This window comes from Chiloscyllium plagiosum, chromosome 5 (assembly GCF_004010195.1).
Source record: "Chiloscyllium plagiosum isolate BGI_BamShark_2017 chromosome 5, ASM401019v2, whole genome shotgun sequence".
NCBI classification, from domain to species: domain Eukaryota; kingdom Metazoa; phylum Chordata; class Chondrichthyes; order Orectolobiformes; family Hemiscylliidae; genus Chiloscyllium; species Chiloscyllium plagiosum.
In genome coordinates this window covers 29,787,373-29,813,224 of record NC_057714.1, presented here as the reverse complement: position 1 = coordinate 29,813,224, position 25,852 = coordinate 29,787,373, and the positions used below count along the sequence as shown (strand labels likewise).

The window sequence follows — 25,852 nt, the reverse complement described above, 5'->3', positions numbered from 1 at the left end:
GGATGTCACCTAGACAGGGGACGAAACATTTGCAATAAAAACTTCCAGCTCGGCGAACAGAACCACAGCAACGAACACCCGGGCTACAAATCTTCTCATAAACTTTGACAGGAAGTACATATCACTGCAAAGGCCATTTTTGCTCCTTCACAATCTACAGACCCAGAAATAACACTGTCTTATTCCTCTACAAACACTGCCCCAGGTTAAATTAATAGCTATGGCTTATATTTTAAGTTTAATCAAGAGACTTATCTCCAAAAACATATAATCAAGAAAGAATCCACTATACTCACTACTGCAGCCTTTCTCTTGGACAGACTTAAAACAACGATTAACTTATCTGATTCTGTGCTGTGAACTTCGCCCAACAGTTTCTCCAAGATTAGTTGTGAATTTCACTGACTTCCTCCAAGAGTAGCAGGTCCTTTCCTACACCAACGTAAGAAGTTTCTTTGTTGACACTCTCTTGATACTCAGGGTAGGGCATGAAACTATGGAATGACAGTGCCTGATTTTCTATTGACTTAGAGTTGAAGCCAGAAAATCTGTTTCTGTGTGTTCATGAATTTCAGATCATTGTCCCTTGCTCTAATATCTGAGCATGGAAGCAGCACTAATATTTCTAAAAAAACAAAAACTGGAGAAACTCAGCAGGTTTGCAGCATCTGCAGAGAGAAAGCAAGACTCAATGTTTTGAGTCCAGTGATCCTTCTTCAGAACTAATATTTCTAATGTGATATGACAAACTAATTCTAATGGCATCTCCATATGATACAATGATGATTCTTAGAAGATTATGGATTTTAGAATTATGCTTGTTATTTAATGTAGCGCAAAGTGGATAATCTGCCCTATTCTGAAGTGTGTCTGACAGCAGCTTGGATGATTCAACTATTAGAGATCCAAGGGGGCCCAGATCATTTTCTTGTGAAGAAAGTGCAAGGTGTTTACACTTCCAGGCCATGGCAGCATGCTGTTTGCTACTGATGGTGAATCTTCAAATTTCCAGAAGTGTTTAGAATGTCAGGAATAATTTTGCTTTGAAATGTTCATTCTCTTTGAATATTGTGAGAGAAAATCTCAAAGTTTGGGTGAAGATTTGTAGCTCGGGTGCTCGTTGTTGTGGTTCTGTTCGCCAAGCTGGAAATATTTGTTGCAAATGTTTCGTCCCCTGTCTCGGTGACATCCTGAGTGCTTGGGAGACTCCTGTGAAGCACTTCTGTGGTGTTTCCTCCGGCATTTATAGTGGCCTGTCCCTGCCGTCGTTAGTTGTCTTCCTGTTTGTCCTATATAGTGTTTTGTATACTACATTAGTTTTGCTCATGCTGGGTATCGGGTCCTTCGTTCTGGTGAGTTGTTGTCTGAGGGTGGCTGTTGGTTTGTGTGCTGTTATGAGTCCTAGTGGTCGCAGTAGTCTGGCTGTCAGTTCTGAAATGCTCCTGATGTATGGTAATGTGGCTAGTCCTTTAGTTTGCGGCATGTCCTCGTTCCGTTGTCTTTCTCTTAGGCATCTGTTGATGAAATTGCGTGGGTATCCGTTTTGGCGAATACCTTGTACAGGCGTTCCTCTTCCTCTTTTTGCAGTCCTGGTGTGCTGCAGTGTGTTGTGGCCCTTTTGAATAGTGTCTTGATGCAACTTCGTTTGTGTGTGTTGGGGTGGTTGCTTTCCTGTCCAGAGAAAATCTGCTTCCCTGTCCACCCACAGCATGGCCACAAAGAGCATAAGGAACCATGTCTGCTTAAGCCACATCAGAAACTACCCAGAGTGCCTCAGCCTTGACCAAACAGGCTAACTAAGACTCAAGGTAGTAAGCAGAAGATGACTCAAGCCACCTCCAGACTGGGGAATACACTTCCCAAGACAGCCTGACAATGGACGTCCTAGACGTCTCATAACCTTATCTAATAAGCTCAAACATTATTAAGGCTGTCTGTAAATGAAAATGAGTGGGTGTGGTTTTCCTCACTGTTTTTCCAAAGAAAACTGCAGTGATTAACTCACCTCCTGACTCTCTAAGCCTGTCCATCATGATTAGATTAGATTACTTACAGTGTGGAAACAGGCCCTGCGGCCCAGCAAGCCCACACCAACCCTCCGACCCATTCCCCTACATTTATCCTTCATCTAACACTACGGGAAACTTAGCATGGGCAACTCAGTGAGCACAACTACTCCGAATCCCTAAGGGCAGCCTCGCTCCTCACACATACTGAAACTCCACAAAATCCTTTGTTAGAAGTGGAATCTTTTTTTTGTACTCACTCATAAGATCTGAACATTGCTGGCTGGGTCAGAAATTATTGCTCATTCTTTGTTGCTTTCGTTAAGGTGGTGAGCTACAATCTTGAATTGCTGCAGTCCATTTGGTGAAAATAAACCCAAAATACCATTAAAGGACAATTTTGACCTGACACTGAAGGAGCAGTGATACATTTGTAAGTCAGGATGGTGAGTGGCTTGGAGGGGAACTTGCAGGTAGTGCTGTTCCCATATATCTGCTGCCCTTATCCTTCAAGCTGGAGTGGTCATGGGTTTAGAAGGTGCTGTCTAAGGAGCCTTGGGTGATTTTCTGCAGCATTTCTTGTAGGTAGTAACACTGCTGCTACTGTGCATTGATAGTGAAGGGACTGAATGTTGCTGGATGTGATGACAATGGGCTGCATTGTCCTGGATCGTATCAGGCTTCAAGTGTTGTTGGAACAACACTCATCCAGGCAAGTGGGGTGTATTCCATCACACTCTCGACTTGTGCCTTGGAGATAAAGTCCCTTTTGGGTGGCACGGTGGCACAGTGGTTAGCACTGCTGCCTCACAGCGCCAGAGACCCGGGTTCAATTCCCGCCTCAGGCGACTCTCTGTGTGGAGTTTGCACATTCTCCCCGTGTCTGCATGGGTTTCCTCTGGGTGCTCCGGTTTCCTCCCACAATCCAAAAAAAAATGTGCAGGTTAGGTGAATTGGCCATGCTAAATTGCCTGTAGTGTTAAGTGAAGGGGTAAATGTAGGGGAATGGGTTACGCTTCGGCGGGTCGGTGTGGACTTGTTGGGCCAAAGGGCCTGTTTCCACACTGTAAGTAATCTAAAAAAAAGGTTATTACAAATGTATTTATCTGCACTTGTTTGGAGCAAAAAAGCTTTCTTTGTTAGTACAATGATAGAATGAAATAGAAACACTCCAATTAATCTTTGAGAGATTCAGGGCTGTATTGATTGTGAGAGTCACTCAATTTAGGAAATATTGTCCAAGGAAATGGGGATGAGAAATGTACAATTACTGAATCTCTGATCCAACATCTACCTCTCATAGTCTTATCCAGTAAGCTCAAACATTATTAAGGCTGCCTGTAAATGAAAATGAGTGGGTGTGGTTTTCCTCACTGTTTTTCCAAAGAAAACTGCAGTCATTAACTCACCTCCTGACTCTTCTTTCTATGAAGTATTATTTTGAATACCCAACAGCACTTGAGAAAATCTCATATGCATTACAATGTTGCACTAGCATGGAACACATAAGATATGTCCTGGTATTGTCTGGTGGTGAAAATTAAGACGATAAATTTGAAGGCCAGTGAAGTACAAAAATGGCACATCCCTCTTTGCAATCATTTCGGCAGTCTTCTGTTTCTGGACTTGTTCCAAACAAATGATCCCTGTGGCAATTCTGCTAATGATTTTACATTCAGACATTAAACACACCAAATGTTAATCTGTTTCCTTTCATCAGACAATTGGGTACATTAGTAGGTGCTAACAATCATCATCAACAGTGATCAACTATGGTAACTACTATGCACTTGGAATTGCTTTTTTTTCATTACTCGTGCAATACATGGTAGGTTCTCCCAAATAGATTTAATTCCATTTACATTCAAAGTCAATGGTACTGAGAAATAATACATAAATCTGCTGTCAGCTGTAATATAAATGCTTCAAACAGCAGGAAGTATCATAAAAATATTTTTCCTGAAAGGTCAGGTTCCATGTACCTGGACATCCTGACAGCTCTACCTCATCAACACCTCTCCCTAATACGTCATTTCATTTGTTTGACAAGCACTACTGGATAGGCAAAAATTTCCTTCCTTCAGAAACTTCCTTTTCTAGTTATTGGTAAGATCAAAGTAATTATGTTTGGAAACAGAAACAGAAATGCTCAACAGGTCTGGCAGCATTTGTGAAGAGAAATCAGTTTAATGTTTCGGGTCAGTACAGTTCTGAGGAAGGGCTACCGGAATCGAAACATTAACTCAGATTTCTCTTCACAGATGCTGCCAAACCTGCTGAGGTATGCTGGTAATTTGGTTTTGCTTCTGATTTGCAGTATCTGCAGTTCTTTTGGTAATTGTTTTTGGTCCAAGCTAAAACTCACCGCATCTCTCTGCTGAACAACTGAAACTGTTCACAATCATTTGTTTACTTTAAACCTGAGGTGGTCTTGTGAGCATATATCTCCTTCATCACCAAGACTGTTCACTTCCTGTTACCTCTGTAATTATAGAACTCTTACAGTGTGGAAGCAGGCAATTCGGCCCATTGAGTCCAAAGGGCATCCCACTCAGATCCACTCCCAACCCTATCCCTATAACCCTGCATTTTCACTTAATCCACCTAACCTGCACATACTGGGACACTATGGGCAAATTGGCATGTCCAATCCACCCTATGTACATATCTTTGGACTGTGGGAGGAAACCAGAGCACCCGGAAGAAATATCACACAGACAGAGGGAGGACGTGCAAACTCCATGCAGACAGTTGCCGGAGGTTGGAATTGAACCTGGGTCCCTGGCGCTGTGAGGCAGCATCGCTAACCATTGAACCACTGTGCCACCCAGCTATTGTCAGCTGATTTTGCCCCTTGCCTGCTGAAACCCTTATTCATACCTTTGAGGTGACTAGATTTAATTATTTTAATGCCTTTCAGGCTGACCCTCTATACATTTGCGTTCATCCAAAACTCTGCTGGCCACATCCTAACTCCTAATATACCTCACCCACACATTAGTCTGTGTAGATCTATATTGACTCCCAGTTTGAATACACCTTAATTTTGCATTCTCCTTCATGTTTTCAAATCCTTCTATGACCTTCATTGTTTTTACCCTCCTAAATGATAAAACTCTCCAAGATATCTTATTTCTTATCCATCCCCAATTGTATTCACTATGCTAAAAGCCACTATGCTTTGGTTGCTTAGTCCCTAAGCTCTGGTAGTCTCTTCCGAATCTTTTTGCCTCTCTCCTGCTGATATCTCTTTAATTATACTTTTGAACATCTGACCTAATATCTCTACATGGCTCTCTTTCAAATTTGTTTGCTAACCTTCCTCTAAAATGCCTTCGGCCATTATATTTTATTAATGACACTATACAAATCCAAGCTCTGGTCATGATGATGATTTACATCTGAACAGTTATTGTCTCTCCAGCTTGCTGATTTATTTGCTGTGTATCATTGACATATTTTGTTATTAAATTTAGAAAGGTATTGAAGTCTTGTTCCAACTTCAGAATTATGCAATTTGTGGTCTCATGCTGCTGGTTTCCATATTTACTCTGAATGCAGATGAATGACAGAGCAAGAATGTACAGACATTACATATACATATACACACACACCCATGTCATCTAGAACACCATTATAAATGAGCTGAAAATGTGTTGCTGGAAAAGTGCAGTAGGTCAGGCAGCATCCAAGGAACAGGAGAATCGATGTTTCGGGCATAAGCCCTTCTTCAGGAAGGGCTTATGCCCGAAACGTTGATTCTCCTGTTCCTTGGATGCTGCCTGACCTGCTGCGCTTTTCCAGCAACACATTTTCAGCTCTGATCTCCAGCATCAGCAGCCCTCACTTTCTCCACCATTATAAATGAGCCTACTTCAGTATTTTCATGTTCTGTTCATTTATATATATAAAATGGTAAGTTAAATTAACAGATATTTTGCATTGTTGCATATTTACTTGTAATATATTAAGAAAACTTGTGTACAATCCTTATTTGCAATTCTGCAATAAGGGGCGGCACAGTGGCTCAGTGGTTAGCACTGCAGCGTCACAGCACCAGGGTCCCAGGTTCGATTCCGGCCTTGGGTAGCTGTCTGTGTGGAGTTTGCACATTCTCCCCGTGTCTGTGTGGGTTTCCTCCGGGTGCTCCGGTTTCCTCCCACGGTCCAAAGATATGCAGGCCAGGTGAATTGGCCATGCTAAATTGCCCGTAGTGTTAGGTGCATTGGTTAGAGTGAAATGGGTCTGGGTGGGTTACTTTTCGGAGGGTCGGTGTGGACTGGTTGGGCCGAAGGGCCTGTTTCCACACTGTAGGGAATCTAAAAAAAAATCTGACCTTTTCCTCTGTAGTCTGTGCAGATCCCTCTCCAATAGTTGAATCTCTTGGCTGCATCTCCACTAACGTTCGAAAAAGATTATCCGATGTTACTGTGAGGAACTCGATTTCAGCATTAGAATGCAGACCATATAACACTGGGCTTTCTGGAGGAAGCATTTCATCAATGTACTTATGGTACCCAATATAGTCCAAGTTGGGAGGAGCAATAAAACCGGGTGCCAGTGTAAGCTCTCCTTCAAGCTAAATTAAAACAAGATTTGAATTAGAAAGTCTACTTTGATAAATAATAAAAAAATCACATAAACATTTCAAGATTTGCGTAAGACAATAGAAATCACTGCTTTTGAAATGGATAAATAATATTAAACATTAAACTGTAAAGAACTAAACTCCTAGTTTACTTGATCAATTTGGATTCCAGTAACATTTTGAGCAACGAGAGAGTGAACAAGATAAATGTGATGCTTAGAAATGCTTATAAAGCACAATGTTTAATCAAATTACTACAATCTAATTTTAGAAAATTACAGGCTGTAATGGGGAAATGCATAGCAGTAAACCACAGAACAAGGAATTCAGAGGCTCAAGCTAATGATCTGGAGACACAGGTACAAATTCCAACATGTCAGCTGTTGAAATTTCAATTCTATTAATAAATCTAGGATTGAAAGCTAATCTCAGTAATAGTGACCATGAAACTAACACAAATTGTTGTAAAACCCATCTGGTTTACAAATATTCTGAAAAGAAGGAAATCTGTATTTACCTGGTTTGCCTATATGGTGCCTCTAGACTCTCAGTAATGTGGTTGATCCTCAATTACTATCTGAAATGGTCTAGTTAGCCAGTCAGTTCAACAAATGTCGGCCTTGCCAGAAATGCCCAAATCTTTTACAAGAATAAATATATCTCCACAGAATACACCAAAATGAAGAGGAATGTCTAAGATACTTTCATGCCATAGGATAAATACATGAAAACCATTGAACTATAAAAATCAGTGAAGGGAAAGGCTTAATGCCCATAAACCTATATCTTATTCATATTTCTTAACCATTCAATTTGAGACATAGCAGAGAAAAATAAAAAACTTCTGGAGCGCCTTGAATCTGCCTAGAGAAGCAGTTTTAATTCCTCTATATAGCATAACAAAGCTGTAAACACACAGCACATGTGAAGAATCGGATTTTGCATTTTACTAGTTATGCACTTTTATATAGCAATATTGTTGTTGGTGCAGTCTTCTTGTGTGCCATAATTAGCACAATTAGATTGGAAACATTTTTTTTTAAATTAGCAGCTACATTTTGCAGTGCCATCGCTGATTCCATCTGAAATGGTAGTCTCAGACCAGAAAGAACAGATATTGGTTGAAATTGAAAAATGTAAAGTCTTGTCAAAATAGATATCTAAAATCAAGAAAATTGTTCACAGCTCAATTTTTCCCACACTCGGAGGGAGCGACTGCCTGATTTTTCTATTCAATTGTCTTGCCTTAGACCACAAGATGCAGGAGCAGAATTAGGACATTCAGTTCAGCAAGTCTGCTCTGCCATTCAATGAGATGATGGCAGATTGGGTAATCCTCAACTCCACTTTCCTGCCTTGTCCCTATAACCCCTGATTCCCCTACTGATAAAAATCTGTCTATCTCAGCCTTAAATATACTTAACAAACCATCCTTGACAGCCCTCTGTGGTAAAAGATTCACAGATTCACTACTCTCTGAGCTGAGAAATTCCCCCTTACCTCTGTCTCAAAGATGCAATCCTCTGAGGTTATGCCCTCTGGGTTTAGAATCACACACAACAGGAAAGAACCTTTCCACATCCACCCTATCAAGCCTGTTAAGAATCATACATGTTTCAATAAGGTCGCTTCTCATTCTTTTATATTCCAATAAGTACATGCCCAATTGAGAGTCAAGATTAGAGTGGTGCTGGAAAAGCAGAGCAGGTCAGGCAGCATCCAAGGAGCAGGAAAATTGACGTTTTGGTCAGGAGTCCTTCATCAGGAATTCCTGATGAAGGGCTCCTGCCCGATACGTCGATTTTCCTGCTCCTCGGATGCTGCCTGACCTGCTCTGCTTTTCCAGCACCACTCTAACCTTGACTCTAATCTCCAGCATCTGCAGTCCTCACTTTCGCCTACATGCCCAATTTACTCAACCACCCTAGTATCAATCTAGTGATTTTTTTTCTGGCCTGCCTCCAATGCCAATGTACATTTCCTTACATAATGGGTCTAAAATGGTTCAGTTTTCCAACTACATTCTGTCTAGTGCTTTGTATAGTTTTAGCATAGCCTCCCTACATTTATACTCCATTTCCTTTGAAATAAAGGCCAAGATTCCATTTGCCTCTCCAATTACCCACTGAACTTTGATGTTAGCTTTTTGTGATTCATGGACAAGGACTCCTGAATCCCACTGTTCTATAGCTTTCCACAGTCTTTCTCCATCTAAAAGATATTCTTCCGACTAAACAGCACAACTTCCCATTTTTCCATGTTCTTTACTATTTGCTACATTTTTGTCGACCCGCTTAACTTGTCTATATCTCTCTGCAGAATGTGTGTCATCGTCATCACTTGCCTTCCCATATATATTTTTGTCATCCACAAACTTGGCTGAAGTACATTCACTTGGTCATTCAAGTTATTACTATATATTGTAAATAACAACGGATCTAGCTCTCTTCCCTGCGGCACTTCACAAGTTACAGGGTGCCCTTGTTCCAACTCTCTATCTTCTATTACGTAACCAATCCTTTATCGAATGCTAATATACTACCTCCAAGATCATGGGCTCTTACCTTAGTAAGTAGTCTAATGTGTAGTATCTTGTTAAATGCCTTCTGAAAATCCAAATATATTACGTTCACTGCTCCTCTTTTACCTATCCTGCTTGTTACCTCTTCAAAGAATTCTGGTAAATCTTTCAGGCACTATTTCCTCTTCATTGAAGCCATGTTTACTCTACTCGATTATGTTATGTATTTCTAAATGCTCTGCTATTCCATCCTTTCTAGCAGACTGTAAGATTTTCTCAATAACAGACGTTAAGCTAACTGGTCTATAGTTACTGACTTTTTGTCTCCTTCCTTTTCCAAATAAAGGTATAACATTGGCAGTTTTCTAATCCTGTGGGACTTGTTCAGATTATTACTAGTGCATCAATTATCTCTGTAGCGCTTCCTTTAATATCCTAGGATGCATCTTATCAGGTCCAGAGGACATTTCTGTCTTTATCCCCATCGATTTCCTTAGCATATTTTCTCTTGTGATAGTTATTGTATTTATTTCCTCTCTGCATTTTTGACCCTTGATTATTTAGTAAGTTTAAATTGCTTCCTTTTATGAAGTTGTTAACATCTCAATGAATGGTAATTTCACTGCCAGAAAGTCCCTTTTGGCACCTTATGTAAGTAGCAATTCTTCACCTTATTAGCCTAGATTGCAAATGTGAGCAGGATCCATTTCTGCCAGGGACATCATAGCTGAACCTGAAGTAAGGAAGACAATTGTAATGTTCGTACTATTGCCCACACTGAGATCACGTAGGCAGACATTTTTCAGTGATTGAAAGAAACTCATTGCTGAATTTTAATTCCTGCCAGCTTCCGGCCAAGCTGTAAAAATGTAGAACCCATAAGCACAGCTGTTTAATACCGTGAATGCTGCATCCCTCAGTACAGAGTTAAAGTAAACAAAATATATTCCTTTTACCAGCTTTCTTCTCAGTAGGCTTAATTCAGGAATTTATTGCTGTATGAACAACATTTTCTCTTTTTTCTCAGATATGACAGAAAACAGGAAAATTCTAGCTATAGGCAAGGTAATCCCAACATCAACAGTAAAAGAAAAGGATTGTTTAAAATGGTAGCGCTGATTCTCTTGAGAGGCTGTCCTCTGTCCTGGGCTGGGCTGGCTATCTGCTAATGTTCTCAAATGTTGTTGAACATTTAGGGATTCTTGTAGTACAGTCTGACTTCATGACAGGACTCACCACCATAAATGGAAAAGGAAAATGGAATACAATCCTGTACTTCTGCACCTCTGAGAAGGCACTGATGCAGTATCATCTGATCCTGGGAGACCCCATCCCCATTACTCTTATGTCAATGATCTTGTTTAGGGCAGGCAGAAGTATTGCCACCCTCTGCCACAATCCTTGTCTCCACATTAGGCTAAAAGGAACTACAGAAAAAGGTCAGGACCCTGAGGTATCTGACAGTCAGCCTAAGGTGCAGTCCTTTGTCAGAAATTACAGTGGGAAGACCCAAGGATTTTGAAATGTCTTTTCTTTACAAGGATGTTGCCAGGATTGGAGCGGTTGAGCTATGGCAGAGGCTGAATAGGCTGGGGCTTTTTTTCCCTGGAGCATTGGAGGCTGAGAGGTGACCTAAAGGTTTATAAAATCATGAGGGGCATGGATAGGGCAAATTGACAAGGTCTTTTGCCCAGATAAGGGAGTCCAAAACTAGAGGGCATAGATTTGACGTGAGAGGGGAAAGATTTAAAAGGGACCTGAGGGGCAATATTTTGACACAGAAGGTGGTACGGGTATGGAATGCATATATGGAATTAACTGCCAGAGGAAGTGATGGAAGTAATTACAATTACAACATTTAAAAGGCATCTGGATGTGCACATGAACAGGAAGTGTTTGGAGAGATATGGGCCAAATGCTGGCAAATAGAACTAGATCAGGTTAGGACAACTGGTCGGCATTGACGAGTTGGACCAAGAGGTCTGTTTCCGTGCTGTATGACTCTTTCTGCTATGGATGCTGGATTAGTCCACAGAGCATAAAGGAGAAATGTAGGAAAAAAAGGTCTGTTAGGATGATGGATACAGTGACAGAATGCAGGCAAAGCTGTTATTTTAAAATCATGCATAATGAATATTTCAGATACTTGACATCTAAGAAACTACAAGAATTAAATGTCAATAAAGTTCCAGGTAAAATGGGTTATGTTCCCCAATTCATTAGATTTAGATTAGATTGCTTACAGTGTGGAAACAGGCCCTTTGGCCCAACAAGTCCACACCGACCCGCCGAAGCGCAACCACCCAGACCCATTTACCCCTTTACCTAACACTACGGGCAATTTAGCATGGCCAATTCAACTAACCTGCACATTTATGGACTGTGGGAGGAAACCGGAGCACCCGGATGAATCCCACGCTGACACGGGGAGAATGTGCAAACTCCACACAGACAGTCACCTGAGGCAGGAATTGAACCCGGGCTCTCTGGCGCTGTGAGGCAGCAGTGCTAATTAGAGAATTAAATACGGAAATGACCAATATTCTTTTAGATGATATTTTTTAGAGCTTCATACATTATGGAAATGCACTTGAGGACTGGAGTTCCAATATTTACAGAAGAATATGGCATAATCCTACTCTTTACAAGCCAGTTAGTCTAACATCCACAGTGGAAACTGCTTGAAGGCATTTTATGCAATGCTATGAATTACATTTAACAGCACTGTCATTTTTAGTTAGGTTTTCCCAATGTGATAAGCCATAAAAATGCAGTTTCCTACTTTTACAACAGTAACAAACAATTGTTGCTATATCCTCTAACGCAGTACAAAAGTGGCATAAATGCACACTTTTCATCTTTACCTTTCTTCATTTAATCTTGGTCATCTTATTTTAGGGTATTATTTGGGAAATTTTCTATGGTTTTGGAAATAGAAGGGTCACACCTTATTAATCAGTTGGAACTCTTGACGGAGTAATTAAGGTAAAAGACTAGAGCGTTACTTTTGATGTGACTGGGTTTTTAAGGGACATTTAAACACAGTTTCAATGATGAAATATAAGGTTCAAGGAATAGTTAGCACATTGTTTACATGGATTAAGAACTTCTAATAGAACAGAAGACGAGGGCAAGTGATAAATGGAAAGTGCAATTCCTGCAAAAAAAATCAATGGATTTACAGACCAACACTTTATTTCCAATAGAGTCATAGGACTGAAAATAATATTCATAGCATGGATCTTGCTGACAGCCCAAACGACTGGGGAGGTGGTGGGGAGGTTGGTAGGGGCGTGGGGGTGGGTGGGTGGAGATGGTATTGGAGGAGGTGGCAAACTAACTTTGGTGGCCAGTGGGACCTGGAGCTGCAACTTTCCCTGACCAGGCAGGTGGGGCACAGGGATCACTCAGGCAGACATGGTTGAGAAGGCAAAGGTTGAGAGAAGGGATGCTGTGTTATGGGGTGGCTATTATCATCAAGGAGTCACTGTGGGTAAAAAGAACATTTGAATAGAAGACCAACTTCCCACAGCCTGTTGGGAGGCAGCCAGGGTTTACCTGCTACTGGCGGCGGGTGGGGGGGGAGCTCAGTGGGGGCTGCATAGAGAACTTTGAATAATGGAACTGGCCTCTGGGTGGGAGGGCTGGCTCCCATCTTTCTTACTGCTGGCTAGCTGGCATGGCAGGGAGAAAATTATGTCTCATTTGGCTCTCTGCAGAGCAATAGAGTTAGTCGCAATTCCCCAACGTATTCCCGTAGCTATGCACGTTTATCTTTCTCAAGTACTGCCACCTTCAAAGACCATTACTCATAAACCCCAGTTCTTTTTGTTCCTGTAGACCTTTTTGAATGGATATTGCCTCTCCATATCCCTTCTGCCAAAATGCAATACTTCACCTGGCTATTAAATTCTATCAGACTATGTTCTGTTGCAGGTAATTGACATTGTCTACACCCCTTGCCACACTTCCAAGTTTGGTATCACTGGCAATTTTTGAAATTTTACTCTGTGCATCAATATCCAGCTGATCAGTTGTTCTTGCACTGGACCTTTGGAAACACCACTATGTATTATTCTACAGTCTGAAAATTAACAGTTTATCATGACTAGTTGTTTTCTGTCAGTAAACCAATTTTTATACAGTCTCAAATTTATACCCTTTATCTGGTCATTTATCAAACAGCTTTCCTAAAATCCAGATCTACAACATCAATTGCATTCTCTTCATCAAGCTTCCCTGTTACTTTATCAAAAAATTCGATTAGGTTAGTCAAGTGCAATCCATCTCTGACAAATCCAAGCTGGTCTTCTTTAATTAACTCAAATCTTTCCATGTGCCTGTTAATTTCCCTGATTATTCTTTCTACAACCTTAACTGCCCCTGATGTTAGACTTGCTAACTTGTACTAACTAGGAATGTCTCTACACACTGTCTTCATAAGGGAGTCACATTTTACCATTCTCCAAGCCCCGATATCTCTCCTATATCTCGGGAAGATTGGAAAATTATGGCAGCATTTCTGCTATCTCCAACTTCCACTTTCTTTCGTGATCTTGGATGCAAACCATCATACTAGGCAAATGATCCACTCTAGGCCAGCCAGTCTTTTCAGAGTATTCTTTCTATCAATTTTTATCCCATGCATTATTTCCATCACCATCTTGTCTCCTGATAATTTGTCAGCATCCGTTTATTAATAAATACTGATTCTTTACCAAGTGTGGTTCTGTTACCCCTGAAAGCAACTGAAATGAAGAAGCGGCTCTGCATGTCAAACACTTCTACCTTGAGTGGATCATAAAAGGTCAAACTCATGGCAGTGCTATTGGTTATGAGAGATGTCCTTCATAATTCAGGCGAGTAGTTACTAAGATGGCCCATAATAGGCCTTCCATTGGAAAAGAGAGAGATTACTGCTGTCTATTCATCTTGTAGGAGGGTGCACACTTAGCACAACACTACAAAAATGATGGGGCTCATTAGCTGAGTTGGCTGGATGGCAAGGGAGTGGGGCAGAATGACACCAACTCTGCAGGTTCAATCCCTGCACCAGCTGAGATAATACATGGAGTCTTGCTTCCTTGCCTTGCAACGCACTTGATGTGGAGCGGTGGCTTAGGCTATAAATCCAACAGTCTCTGTCTATTGGAGATGATGTCTATGGTCATTTGCCAAATTAAAATTCAGGACTGTTTTGGCTCCTGAATTGGATTTTGAAATAATTTAAATGAAAGATTACTTTAAATGGCATGCAATGACAAGCTTTCTTGGACTCTTCATGTGTACGCACTGGTTACAAAGGCCCAATAACATCTCTTCTTCCTCAGGCAGTTGAGAAAATTTGGCATGACGGCAAATACCCTTACCAAGTTTTATAGGTGCGACATCAAGAACATTCTATCTGGATGTATCACTACTGGTATGGCAACTGTACCATTCAAGATCGGAGATGATAACAGAGAGTGGTGAACTCGGCCCGGACAATCACAAAGGCCAGCCTCCCATCTATAGAATCCATCTATCAGGCCCGCTGTCAAGGAAAGGCCACCAGCATTCTCAAAGATCCATCCAACCCTGGCAATGCTTTTCTACAAACTCTACCATTAGGAAGAAGGGACAGAAGCCTGAACACACACACCAGCCGGTTTTGAAACAGTGTCTACCCTACTGTTGTTAGAACACTGAATGGACTCACAAACTCTTAACATTTGCCTGTACCTGTGTTTTTGGTTTTTGATGCTGTTTACCTATTATTTACTTATCTATACTACTTAACTCTGTGATCTGCCTGTATTGCTCGCAAGACAAAGCTTTTCACTGTGCCTCAGTACACATGACAATAAATTCAAATTCAATTCAATTCAAATGACAGTAATTACTGAACACATTCTAGAAGCTCCTGGTCCTTGTAAGGCAGTTAAAAAAAAGAATCAGGTAGTGGGGTGAAGTTATCTGAAGTTATTGTAGGAGAACATGTTACTGTCCACAGATCAATGGGAGATTCATTAAGAACAAAGAAAGAACAACACAGCACAGGAACAGGCCCTTTCTTTCCTGGATGAAATCCTCCATACCAGGCAACATCCTGGTAAACCTTTTCTGTACCCTCTCCATAGCATCCACATCCTTCTGGTAATGTGTTGACCAAAACTGTACACAATATTCCAAGTGCGGCATAACTAAAGTTTAATAAAAGCTGCAGCATAGCTTGACTATCCTTATACTCAATGCCCCTTCCAATGAAGGTAAGCATGCCATAAGCCTTTTTTTAATGCCTTACCTACCTGCGCTGTTACCTTCAGTGATCCATAGACCTTTACACGCAGATCCCTCTGCATATCAATACTTCTAAGGGTTCTGCCATTCACTGTACAATTTCCACCTGTGCTTGACCTTCCAAATTGCATCACCTCACATTTGTCTGAATTAAACTCCATCTGCCATTTTAGTAGGAATTTTTGTTCATCCTGCAGAAAGTGTGGACTGCAGATGCTGGAGATCAGAGTTGAGAGTATGTCTCGGGCATAAACCATTCATCAGAAGATGATGAAGGGCTTATGCCCGAAACGTCGATTCTCCTGCTTCTCAGATGCTGCCTGGCCTGCTGTGCTTTTCCAGCAACACACTCTCAATTTTGATCATCCTCTCTCTAAAAGAATAAAGCATTAAAAAAAGGATTTAGAAAGTAGCGATAAGGGTGATTCCAAGTATTTAAAGCCAAAACAATGAAGTAAATGTGAGTAACTTCAATTTTACTGGACAAAATATCAGAGTTTGTTATGAAGAAGATCTTCAATAAATGACAGATGTACACTAAATTGAAATGAGCATGTTATTTGGATAACATGGGTAATGAGATAAATTCAGAAGATACAATATTCATATTATTTTGAGCAAGGTGAATGGTTTATGGGTGAAAGTTTTTTTTTCTAAAACATATGGAGCAGATTTACAGAGAAATTGGCTTAATTGCCAGAGTTAAAAAGGAGATTGACCGATGTTGAAAAATGAAATTAAGAATTATAAAGGTATTTGACAAGGTTAGATTTTTTTTCTTCTGTTCAAAAGCGGTCAGTGAAAAAAGCTGTTGTTCCTTAATTCTGGGGTTTCAATACATTGTAGAAGAATGGGAGAAAAGACCAAATAATAATGCATTGAATTTGTCATCCTAGTGGGACAAACAGAGTGTGATTTTCACTCTGAATTTTCTTAGGTCATGTAGGGTTTGATTTACTTTGGGGCATTAATCGTGGCACTTGTAGTGATTAGGATTAGAAATTCACCTCATGAGCTCCTAATGCTAGATTTTGTTTAAAATTAACATTGCTTTCCAAAAGAATTATTAAAATGATTATAAAAACTTCTTCCAATTGTAAAACCAATTTCTCTGCAGTGTGTTTGGATTCAACACTACCAGATAAATAAAATACTAACAAGCAGGCTTGACAACACTACAGTTAAGCTTATAGTTTCTTGGTCAAAGCATGTTCTCTTGAATATGTCAGTGAAGTGTTACAGCAGTTAAGCAGCAATTTAAAATCAAATCTTGGCACAGTCCTTAAGAAGCTTTAATTATTTTAAAATACTATTAAATAGCAGTAATTGATATTTAGGACCCCTTTTAAAGCTTAACAACCCAACCAAAAAAACCTTTAAATAGCTCAGATGCATTTCCACTGATATTTCAGTAGAGGGTGCCAAGAGCCCTATAAATCCCAGTGTGGGACCTGAAGGTTATTTCCTATAAAGCACAAATGAAGCTTGAAAATATATACTACGAACATATCAAGGAAATAGTTTCAGTTTTTATCCAATAAGTTATTATTGAAAACAGAAATGACCATGAATTTAAAAAAAAGTATGCTAAATATGTTTAGGAATAAAATTCTTGGAAAAATATTAAGACATTACCTTCAGTTACTGTATGTGCAAAACCATGAGAAGAAGTTGACTATAGCTTCTTCTAACCTTTTATTAATCATCCTGTGTTAAGTCCAAGTATTGTACTGAAGACAGTGATTATAATTGAGACATTTACAGTTGAAAGCAATAAATAGAATGAAACAATAATGAGCAAGCAAGAGCTTATAATTAATAGATTGCTCAATTGAAAACCACAAGAACGTAGGTCGAGTCCTTCAAACAAGCTGTCTATCCTCAATTATGGCCTGCTGTCCAACCTTCTGTTCACTGTTACTATGAAATCACACTCCAGAGGAAATTGTACTTTATCAGAATTAACAAATAATATTAAAGGTTATAAAGACAGATTCATTTGTCTTAATGCCATTTTATATAATTATTTCTTTGTATTTTCATTGTTATTATCTACCACTTGAATAAACTGATTTTTTTAAAATGAAGGTCCTACCATTGACAATGGTAATTCTCCTTTAAAGAGGCTTATTCTTTGATTTAGAAGTAACTAGGACTTTGCAGCACATACATCTGCACAGGGCTCCAAGCAGGTTCAATTGCCTAACTATTAGAAATGTTGGTTACTCCAGACAAGTTGAAGTCTCAGCCTAATCTACCCTGGGTTTCACACTTCTGGACTCTACCTCTCCCATCATCAATAAAGTCAGGAACCTTGGTCTGATCCAGACATCCATAAACCAATACAGACTGCTTTGATTCCAGTTTGTTTCGCATTATTTAATTTTTACTTTAAATATTACTACATGTATGCTGCTTTTCCATCAAGTGTTTTTGAATATTTAACTATGACATAAATCATTATGTGTCTGCCACTGAATCTGAATGTTCTTCACTCAAAGCAAGCAGGTAGATAGGATAGTGAGGAAGGCGTTTGGTATGCTTTCCTTTATTGGTCAGAGTATTGAGTACAGGAGTTGGGAGGTCATGTTGCGACTGTACAGGACATTGGTTAGGCCACTGTTGGAATATTGCATGCAATTCTGGTTTCCTTCCTGTCGGAAAGATGTTGTGAAACTTGAAAGGGTTCAGAAAAGATTTACAAGGATGTTGCCAAGGTTGGAGGATTTGAGCTATAGGGAGAAACTGAACAGGCTGGGGCTGTTTTCCCTGGTTTGTCGGATGCTGAGGGGTGACCTTATAGAGATTTATAAAATTATGAGGGGCATGGATTGGATAAATAGACAAAGTCCTTTCCATGGGGTCGGGGAGTCCAGAACTAGATGGCAAAGATTTAGGGTGAGATGGGAAAGATATAAAAGAGATCTAAGGGGAAACTTTTTCACGCAGAGGGTGGTATGTGTATGAAATGAGCTGCCAGAGGAAGTGGTGGAGGCTGGTACAATTGCAACATTTAAGAGGCATTTGGATGTGTATATGAATAGGAAGGGTTTGGATGGATATGGGCCGGGTGCTGGCAGGTGGGACTAGATTGGGTTGGGATATCTGGTCGGCATGGACAGGTTGGACCGAAGGGTCTGTTTCCATGCTGTACATCTCTATGACTCTAAGAAGAGAGGCTGAACTAGGTTCAAGGCTTTTTGGCAGAAACTTAATTTTAAAAAGCCATCTGAGTCACAATGCACTGCATGAAAGACAAATGGATTAGAGAAAGGAAAATAGGATGGTTCAATGGTATAACTTAATTCTTGGACATAGGAGGTTAGTTGGGAATGAACATACAGTGCATTAATCTGTCAGCAACATGTCTGTTAAACAAGGAGGAATGAAACTTCATCGTCACGTTGCAATTCTTCCACAGATTGCTTCTTTTGGCAGTGTTTTCTTTATGTGGACAGTCGAAATGCTAAAGAGGTTTCAAAGTAATTTCATAGATTTGTAACGTTATCTAGTATGTACTTTGACTCTGGCATTAAAGTCTTCCTCATTAGAAGCAGTATCAAGGTCAATTTAAATGACTATAATACTTGCCATGTTTGGATGCATAGATTCCTCTAAGTAAGTGAGGCACAGCCTCCTGTCCCAGTCATCAGTAATGTGTCCTCCATACATGATCTCTCCAAAGAGGTAACGCAGATCTTCCCAAGGTACCTAGACCAAGAGAAAAACACTAAGTATTTCCAGTTATGATGTTTCATTTTATATATTCATATCGTAAAATAGGAAATAGTCATTTTACGTAATAATTTTTCCATCCCTTTAGTGAGCTTATAAGGCTAAGGGCAATCTGAGACATTTAGACTTTTCCTATGATTCAAGGATTAAAGCTACGTATTATCAATAGTAAATAATGCAGTCTATTTTACATATACTTATAACATAATTAAGGATGAGGTTTCTAAATTCTTGGAAGAGCAGAGTCTGATTAGAACAAGTCAACATGGATTTAGTAAAGGGAGGTCATGCCTGACAAACCTGTTGGAATTTTTTGAAGAGGTAACAAGTAGGTTAGACCAGGGAAACCCAGTGGATGTGGTCTATCTAGACTTTCAAAAGGCCTTTGATAAGGTGCCACACGGGAGGCTGCTGAGTAAGGTGAGGGCCCATGGTGTTTGAGGTGAGCTGCTGGGATGGATTGAGGATTGGCTGTCTAACAGAAGGCAGAGAGTTGGGATAAAAGTAACGTGAGCAAGTTCGAGGTCTTGCACTTTGGCAAAAAGAATACAAGCATAGACTACTTTCTAAATGGTGAGGAAATTAATAAAGCCAAAGCACAAAGGGATCTGGGAGTGCTAGTCGAGGATTCTCTAAAGGTAAACATGCAGGTTGAGTCCGTGATTAAGAAAGCGAATGCAGTGTTGTCTCTTATCTCAAGAGGGTTGGAATATAAAAGCAGAGATGTACTACTAAGACTTTATAAAGCTCTGGTTAGGCCCCATTTGGAGTACTTTGTCCAGTTTTGGTCCCCACACCTCAGGAAGGACATACTGGCACTGGAACGTGTCCAGCGGAGGTTCACACGGATGATCCCTGGAATGACAGGTCTAACATATGAGGAACGGCTGAGGATACTGGGATTGTATTCGTTTGAGTTTAGAAGATTAAGGGGAGACTTAATAGAGATGTACAAAATAATACATGGCTTGGAAAAGGTGGATGCTAGGAAATTGTTTCCGTTAGACGAGGGGACTAGGACCCGTGGACACAGCCTTAGAATTAGAGGGGGTCATTTCAGAACAGAAATGCGGTGAGATTTCTTCAGCCAGAGAGTGGTGGGCCTGTGGAATTCATTGCCACGGAGTGCAGTGGAAGCCGGGACGCTAAATGTCTTCAAGGCCGAGATTGATAGATTCTTGTTGTCTAGAGGAATTAAGGGCTACGGGGAGAACGCTGGTAAGTGGAGCTGAAATGCGCAGCAGCCATGATTGAATGGCAGAGTGGACTCGATGGGCCGAATGGCCTTACTTCCACTCCTATGTCTTATGGTCTTATTTTTTCTTTTCCATACATTTTATATTGCTGGAGCCAGCCCTTGGTGAACATTGTAACATTCAGCGAAGAATAATAATTCCCAGGGTTTACTACATTTGAATGTTCCAAAATACTTCCCTAGGAACAAAGGTGGGACTTGCTGCAAGTTTTCAATAGATTTTTCAAAAAAGGCTAGTGATCACTAAAGAGCAGTTCCAAGTCACAGCCATTTGGAGAAGATGAAAGATAGAGACAGACAGGCACTATGCAGCAAGTAATTGCTAAGTTGGCTTGTTCAGGAGGCTATTGGCTCTGTGCAGACATAACTCAGGATGAAGTTCTGTGAGGCAGATAAACGTTGGAGGATCATGACAGGTCCTGGGATCTTTACAGTGCCATGAGTGAAGGGCTTTTGTCCGAAACGTCGATTTTACTGCTCCTCGGATGCTGCCTGAACTGCTGTGCTCTTCCAGCACCACTAATCCAGAATCTGGTTTCCATCATCTGCAGTCATTGTTTTTATCTGGTTCAGTACAATTGAGTGAGGGTGAAGAAAACCCACAAATAGTATTTTCTTTATGCAAATGAGTCAGATTAGCATTTAGAAAACAAATCTAGAGGCAGTACACGCTTGGTGAAGCTTGCGTTTGCAATAAGAAGTTATACCTCTGAGAAATCGCTGGAGTGCAATTTGCAGGATCCAGCAGAGTGTAATCATAGAGATGGACAGCATGGTAACAGATCCTTCGGTCCATGGAAAGGAAGGCTAATCTCCAGAATGCAAGCAATAATTGAAGCAGTCAATGATAGAATATTTTTTGAGGGAGTTTTAAGCCAAATCGTTAAAAGTGAACAACTGGAGTCCATTGTGAAGTTTTAACAAAAATTAATGATCCTTATTAACGTTAGGGGAAGGGGGGAATGATCGATGAAGAATCTGTTAAATTTGACATGTCGTTTGTTGCCTCCTGTGGGGTTTAAAAATAGTCCATTATCAACATTTGTCTCATGTCAAATTTGGGATATTAGCACAAGTTATATCTACTGGTGCACAGTCTAAATCTTTTCTGTTTTTTCTGTTTTGATCAAGTTTTATAAGTAACAAAGTCCTTTGCTGACTAAAGTAACTTGGCTGACTTATCTTTAATACTAAACCAGACACAGTCTCAGACCTATCGAATTGACCATATCACCAGTCTAGTTAAATTTAACATTTGTTACGGGCAGTGCAGCGATGGGACTAAAAGGACATCAGTGCGCTCTTCCACCTTGTTCATAACAGACACTTATAATGTTGTCCGGAAACATTGACAATTTACAGTAAAATTAAACAAACAGCAGATGCGGGAAATCTGAAACAAAAACAATAATTGCTACAGAAACCCTTCTTCAGTGAAGGGTCACTGGACTCAAATGTTAACTCTACTTTCTCTTCACGGATAATGCCAAATTTGGTAAATTTCTCTCCAGCAAATTCTGTTTTTTTTTGTCTGACAACTTACAGCCCTGCTCAAATATAATTTGGGGAAAATACATGACATTTCATAAGTTCCTGTGAACTGCTGCTTTGCTGATGGCATAAGAACCCAATAGATCATTGATCCTTGGCTGTATGCTCGATGTTGGCTGTTCATGCTAGAAGCTTTATACTAAAATGCAAATGATGCAACAACACCGCTCATGCCTTTACCCTACCTTCGTAGGGTTCTTTCAACTCAGGTCCATACAAATGAGTGATTTTTAGGCACTGAGCTGTATTCAATGTTATGTTTAAAGAGATTAGCATATTGTTGCCTCAACAATATTAGACCATTTATAGCCAACTTCTCCTAATATTGTTTAGTTATTTTCTGTAAGTACTTATGTTCTCGTGAGCATTTCTGCCAATTTAAAAAAAAATCCTTTTTGCCCCAAACGTTGCTACTGAATCCAGTAAGTTTTCTAATGGAGATCAGTCAATTTAATGAATTTGTGTACAGAGGAGAAGGGTTGGATATGAATCAGGTACTCAAAAGAGGAGCCCCCATATTCATAACAGAGGTGAACACCTCCATTCTCCAAGTGATTAGTGCTGCAGCGTGTCCAACTCTCAAAGCAGATGTTAACTTGCGTAAAGGCTTAAATGTATATTAAACTGGATAGTTCTTCAGAAACACCCCAATCACAGTGTATAGGGCCATTGAAAGCAGGCACAGCAGGACAATCATCTGTTGGCAGAGCCTGAATGGATTCATCCATCAAAACCCAGCAGCAAGAGTTGCAGATAGTGCCATATCTACCTGGCAACATCTGTAGGAATCAGATTGAAAGCATCCAGCTGCAGAATTGTGAATCGGTTGAAAAGAAAACTTCTGCTATTACACAATGTAGGGCCAGCAATACAAAAAGTTAGCTGTAGCCTCACTTCAGTTCTTGCCTCCTTCCATGCGTTCTGTGATTAGGTTATATAGGGATATGTTATGCATTGATATAGAACACAGCCCTCCCTTATAAACACCTTCTGAAGCACCAGCTGCACATCAGTGACCATCCAACAGGCAGTCAGGTGCTAGCCTGCTCATCACTTGCCCACAGCTTTATGCCAGCATCTTAGGTTTTGTTTCATTTAATTAACAGCATTCATTGCTGTGAGGCTTTGAAGCAGTAACCAGTGGTGTTCTGGTGAAATTTCTTTCGATTGTTAAGAGTTGAAGGAAACATTAGCCGTAGAGAAGTATTTAGACTAATAAATGTACAAAGTGACCGAAAACCCAAATTTGCTAGAAATAAAGTTTTCATGTTTCTCCAGTGTTAAGTACTCAAAACCATGGCTCTCCTTTTTGTAAAAGTTTACACTTCACAAATTTGCATGTCATCCTTCGGCAGGGGCCCTGCTGATCTTCCTTTTACCATTCCAATTTTAGTATACGAGCTGCCGAAATAACAACGTCTCATGCTTTTCTGGTGTTCAAAATATTGTAAATGGCATTTGAAAAGACACTACTGAATGGCAACCTGTCACTCTCCAACAATAGCTTTGTCAATTTTAATAGAAATTGTCGTGATGCCACTGGATAAAGCTTTAATATCCCAAAACAATTTTACATAGTATTTAAAAGCACTCAACATATTGTAATGTTCAAATCTGAACTAATCCTGACACTGTTTGTATGCAATTTAAGTGAAATGCATTTGTGCATTCAAAATTGTCTCTTACTATAGATTTAATAAATAAAAATATGCAGATGCTGAAATGAAATTGAGATAGTAGATGCTAGAAGTGCAGGGTAACAGTTTGGGTAAAGATCGTTTTTAGACTTGGCGAATGAAAGACAAGAAACCCTGCTTGTGGGAATATTTAAAATAAAAACAAAAGGCCTTTATGTTGGCTTTTTAATATCAGGGTTCTGGGAAACTAGTATGCACAAGTCATCTCCTGATAATGTCGTTGTTAAATTAATTTTCTGTAGCCCAATTAAACACATCCAGGTGCAACCGAGGAAAATGACCAAATGGTGGTCAAGAATGCATGTATGTGACATGCTATTACAATAATAGAGATAGCTGATTACTTTTCTTTTTGTGTGAAAAGAGTTAAAATGTTGGAAAATATACCAAAATCACAGATCTGATGTGTATTTCTAACAATTTACAGTTTTATTGTATTTTGTTTCTGGGCTTCAGGCCAATAAATTAGTAATTAGATAAGTAAAAGAATGATTTACTTGTCAAGTAAAGCACTCAAAACAGAAGCCAATTAAGGCTACAGTTAAGGAAGATATGGGACAAATATTCTGCTGTGACATTGCTCACGGACACCAAGATTGGAGATGGAAAATTGTTTACTTCAAGCCTTTGAGAAAATGAATATTTAATGATTGCAGTGTTGGGCCCATACAATAGATGACGTATGGGTGACAATCCTATTGCAGCCAATTCAGGCAGTCTTCTGATTGGCATCGGCTCTTCAGAATCTTGCAGCGCAGATGCTCCCCCTCCAAAAACTGCTAGCCAATCAGAGGCCAGCACTGCAGTGGGCCCCAGGAGAATGATCATTACCCTGGAATGCAGTTGACTAGGGTGGGGTCATCAAGGCCAGTCACGCAGTGGGGGGCATAGTGAATGCATTAGCTGCTGTAAAGGGCAGGTGGTGGGTTTCTACAGGGACAACCCTTGCTGCCCCCCTTGGTTGGGCACTGGGTTCCTGAACAGGAGGTACTCTCAGAATGCAACCCGAGCACACTTGCCTGCCAAGTTACACCTCACAACTGGACCACATAGAATGGCCTACCCCATTACCCACTGGGCTGACATCCTTGATCTTTTCAATTCCAGAATTAATTAGAGGAAGTTAGGAGACCCGAGCTTTCATTTATCATTACGACCTCTCCTCCAATACCTGTAGCTGAATTATTGGAGGAATTCACAGAAATCTTTTCTACACCTTTGCCAAATTTTTGGCTTCCTTCCAAAAGTACTGTGTGAAGAATAAGATCCACTACAGTGGTTGTGGTCAAGTCGGATTTTAGACAAATTCACCATAAGCTTCCTTGCTTTTGTAATTTGTTAATCTATTGATAAAGCCCGGGTCTTCTTACTTTTTAATCAAATGCTTTCTTGACCTTCAATCTGTCACCTTTAACAATTTTTGCAAGCATAATCTCATGTTCCTCTCTCCTGTAGCGCACTTAGAATTGCAGGCTTGCATTTACCAGAAAAGCAAAATATGGTCGATGCTGTGAATCTGAAACAAAAAGGGAAAATGCTGAAAATATTCAGCAGTTCTGGCAGCATCTGTGGATATATGAATATCGAAATTAGGAGGAAAAATAGGTCAATTAGCCCCTCAACCTTTCTTCTGCCAGTCAAAAAAGATCATTGCCAATCTGATTACTCCACATTTCCACCTACTCTCACAACCCTTCACTCCCATACTTATCAGAAACATAACTTTGTTTGAAAATATTCAAAAATTTTGCTTCCAACACCTTTTGAGAAAGTGGGTTCCAAAGGCTCATAATCCTCTGAGAAAAACGTTTTCTCTGTCTATTGTTTCAGGACAATGACCAATATCTTTTTATATTACCTTTCCTCCATATTCCTGCCAAAGTTTTATCAGTTCACATATCTCTGTACTAAATTTCATCTACCTCTTGAAATTTATCACTATACTCCTCACAACTGACAATACTTCCACTTCTGTGTCAACCAAAAATTTCGAAAGTGTGCCCCATACACTCACGTCTAGGTTGTTAGAATAGATTAAGGTAAACAGTTCTCCTAATACTGATCCTTTTGGAATCTCAGGATATCTTATCCAACAGTCCGATAAACAACTGTTTACTGTTTATTCCATTAAGAGGTACACCAGTCCAGATATGTACTTATACAATTTCTATCTTTTTGTACCATTCTAGCAAAACAATGTTTCTCAGAATTTTCTTGCCC

The 25,852-nt window shown here is 40.0% G+C and overlaps 1 protein-coding gene and 1 non-coding gene across 2 annotated transcripts in view; both read right to left on the bottom strand.

Annotated features, from left to right (window-relative positions):
• The window catches only part of LOC122550241 (dynein axonemal heavy chain 11-like), a 456,308-nt gene that overhangs the window by 27,854 nt on the left and 402,602 nt on the right, over positions 1–25,852 (bottom strand). Inside the window, exons 76-77 of the mRNA XM_043690997.1 lie at positions 18,986–19,105; positions 6,343–6,585 (exon numbers count right to left, since the gene is read on the bottom strand). Coding sequence (XP_043546932.1) covers positions 6,343–6,585; positions 18,986–19,105 — 363 coding nt within the window. The remainder of the gene's footprint in view (positions 1–6,342; positions 6,586–18,985; positions 19,106–25,852) is intronic.
• On the bottom strand, positions 23,246–23,349 carry LOC122550393. Its single transcript, XR_006311841.1, has one exon. It is a non-coding gene; the product is annotated as a U6 spliceosomal RNA (small nuclear RNA).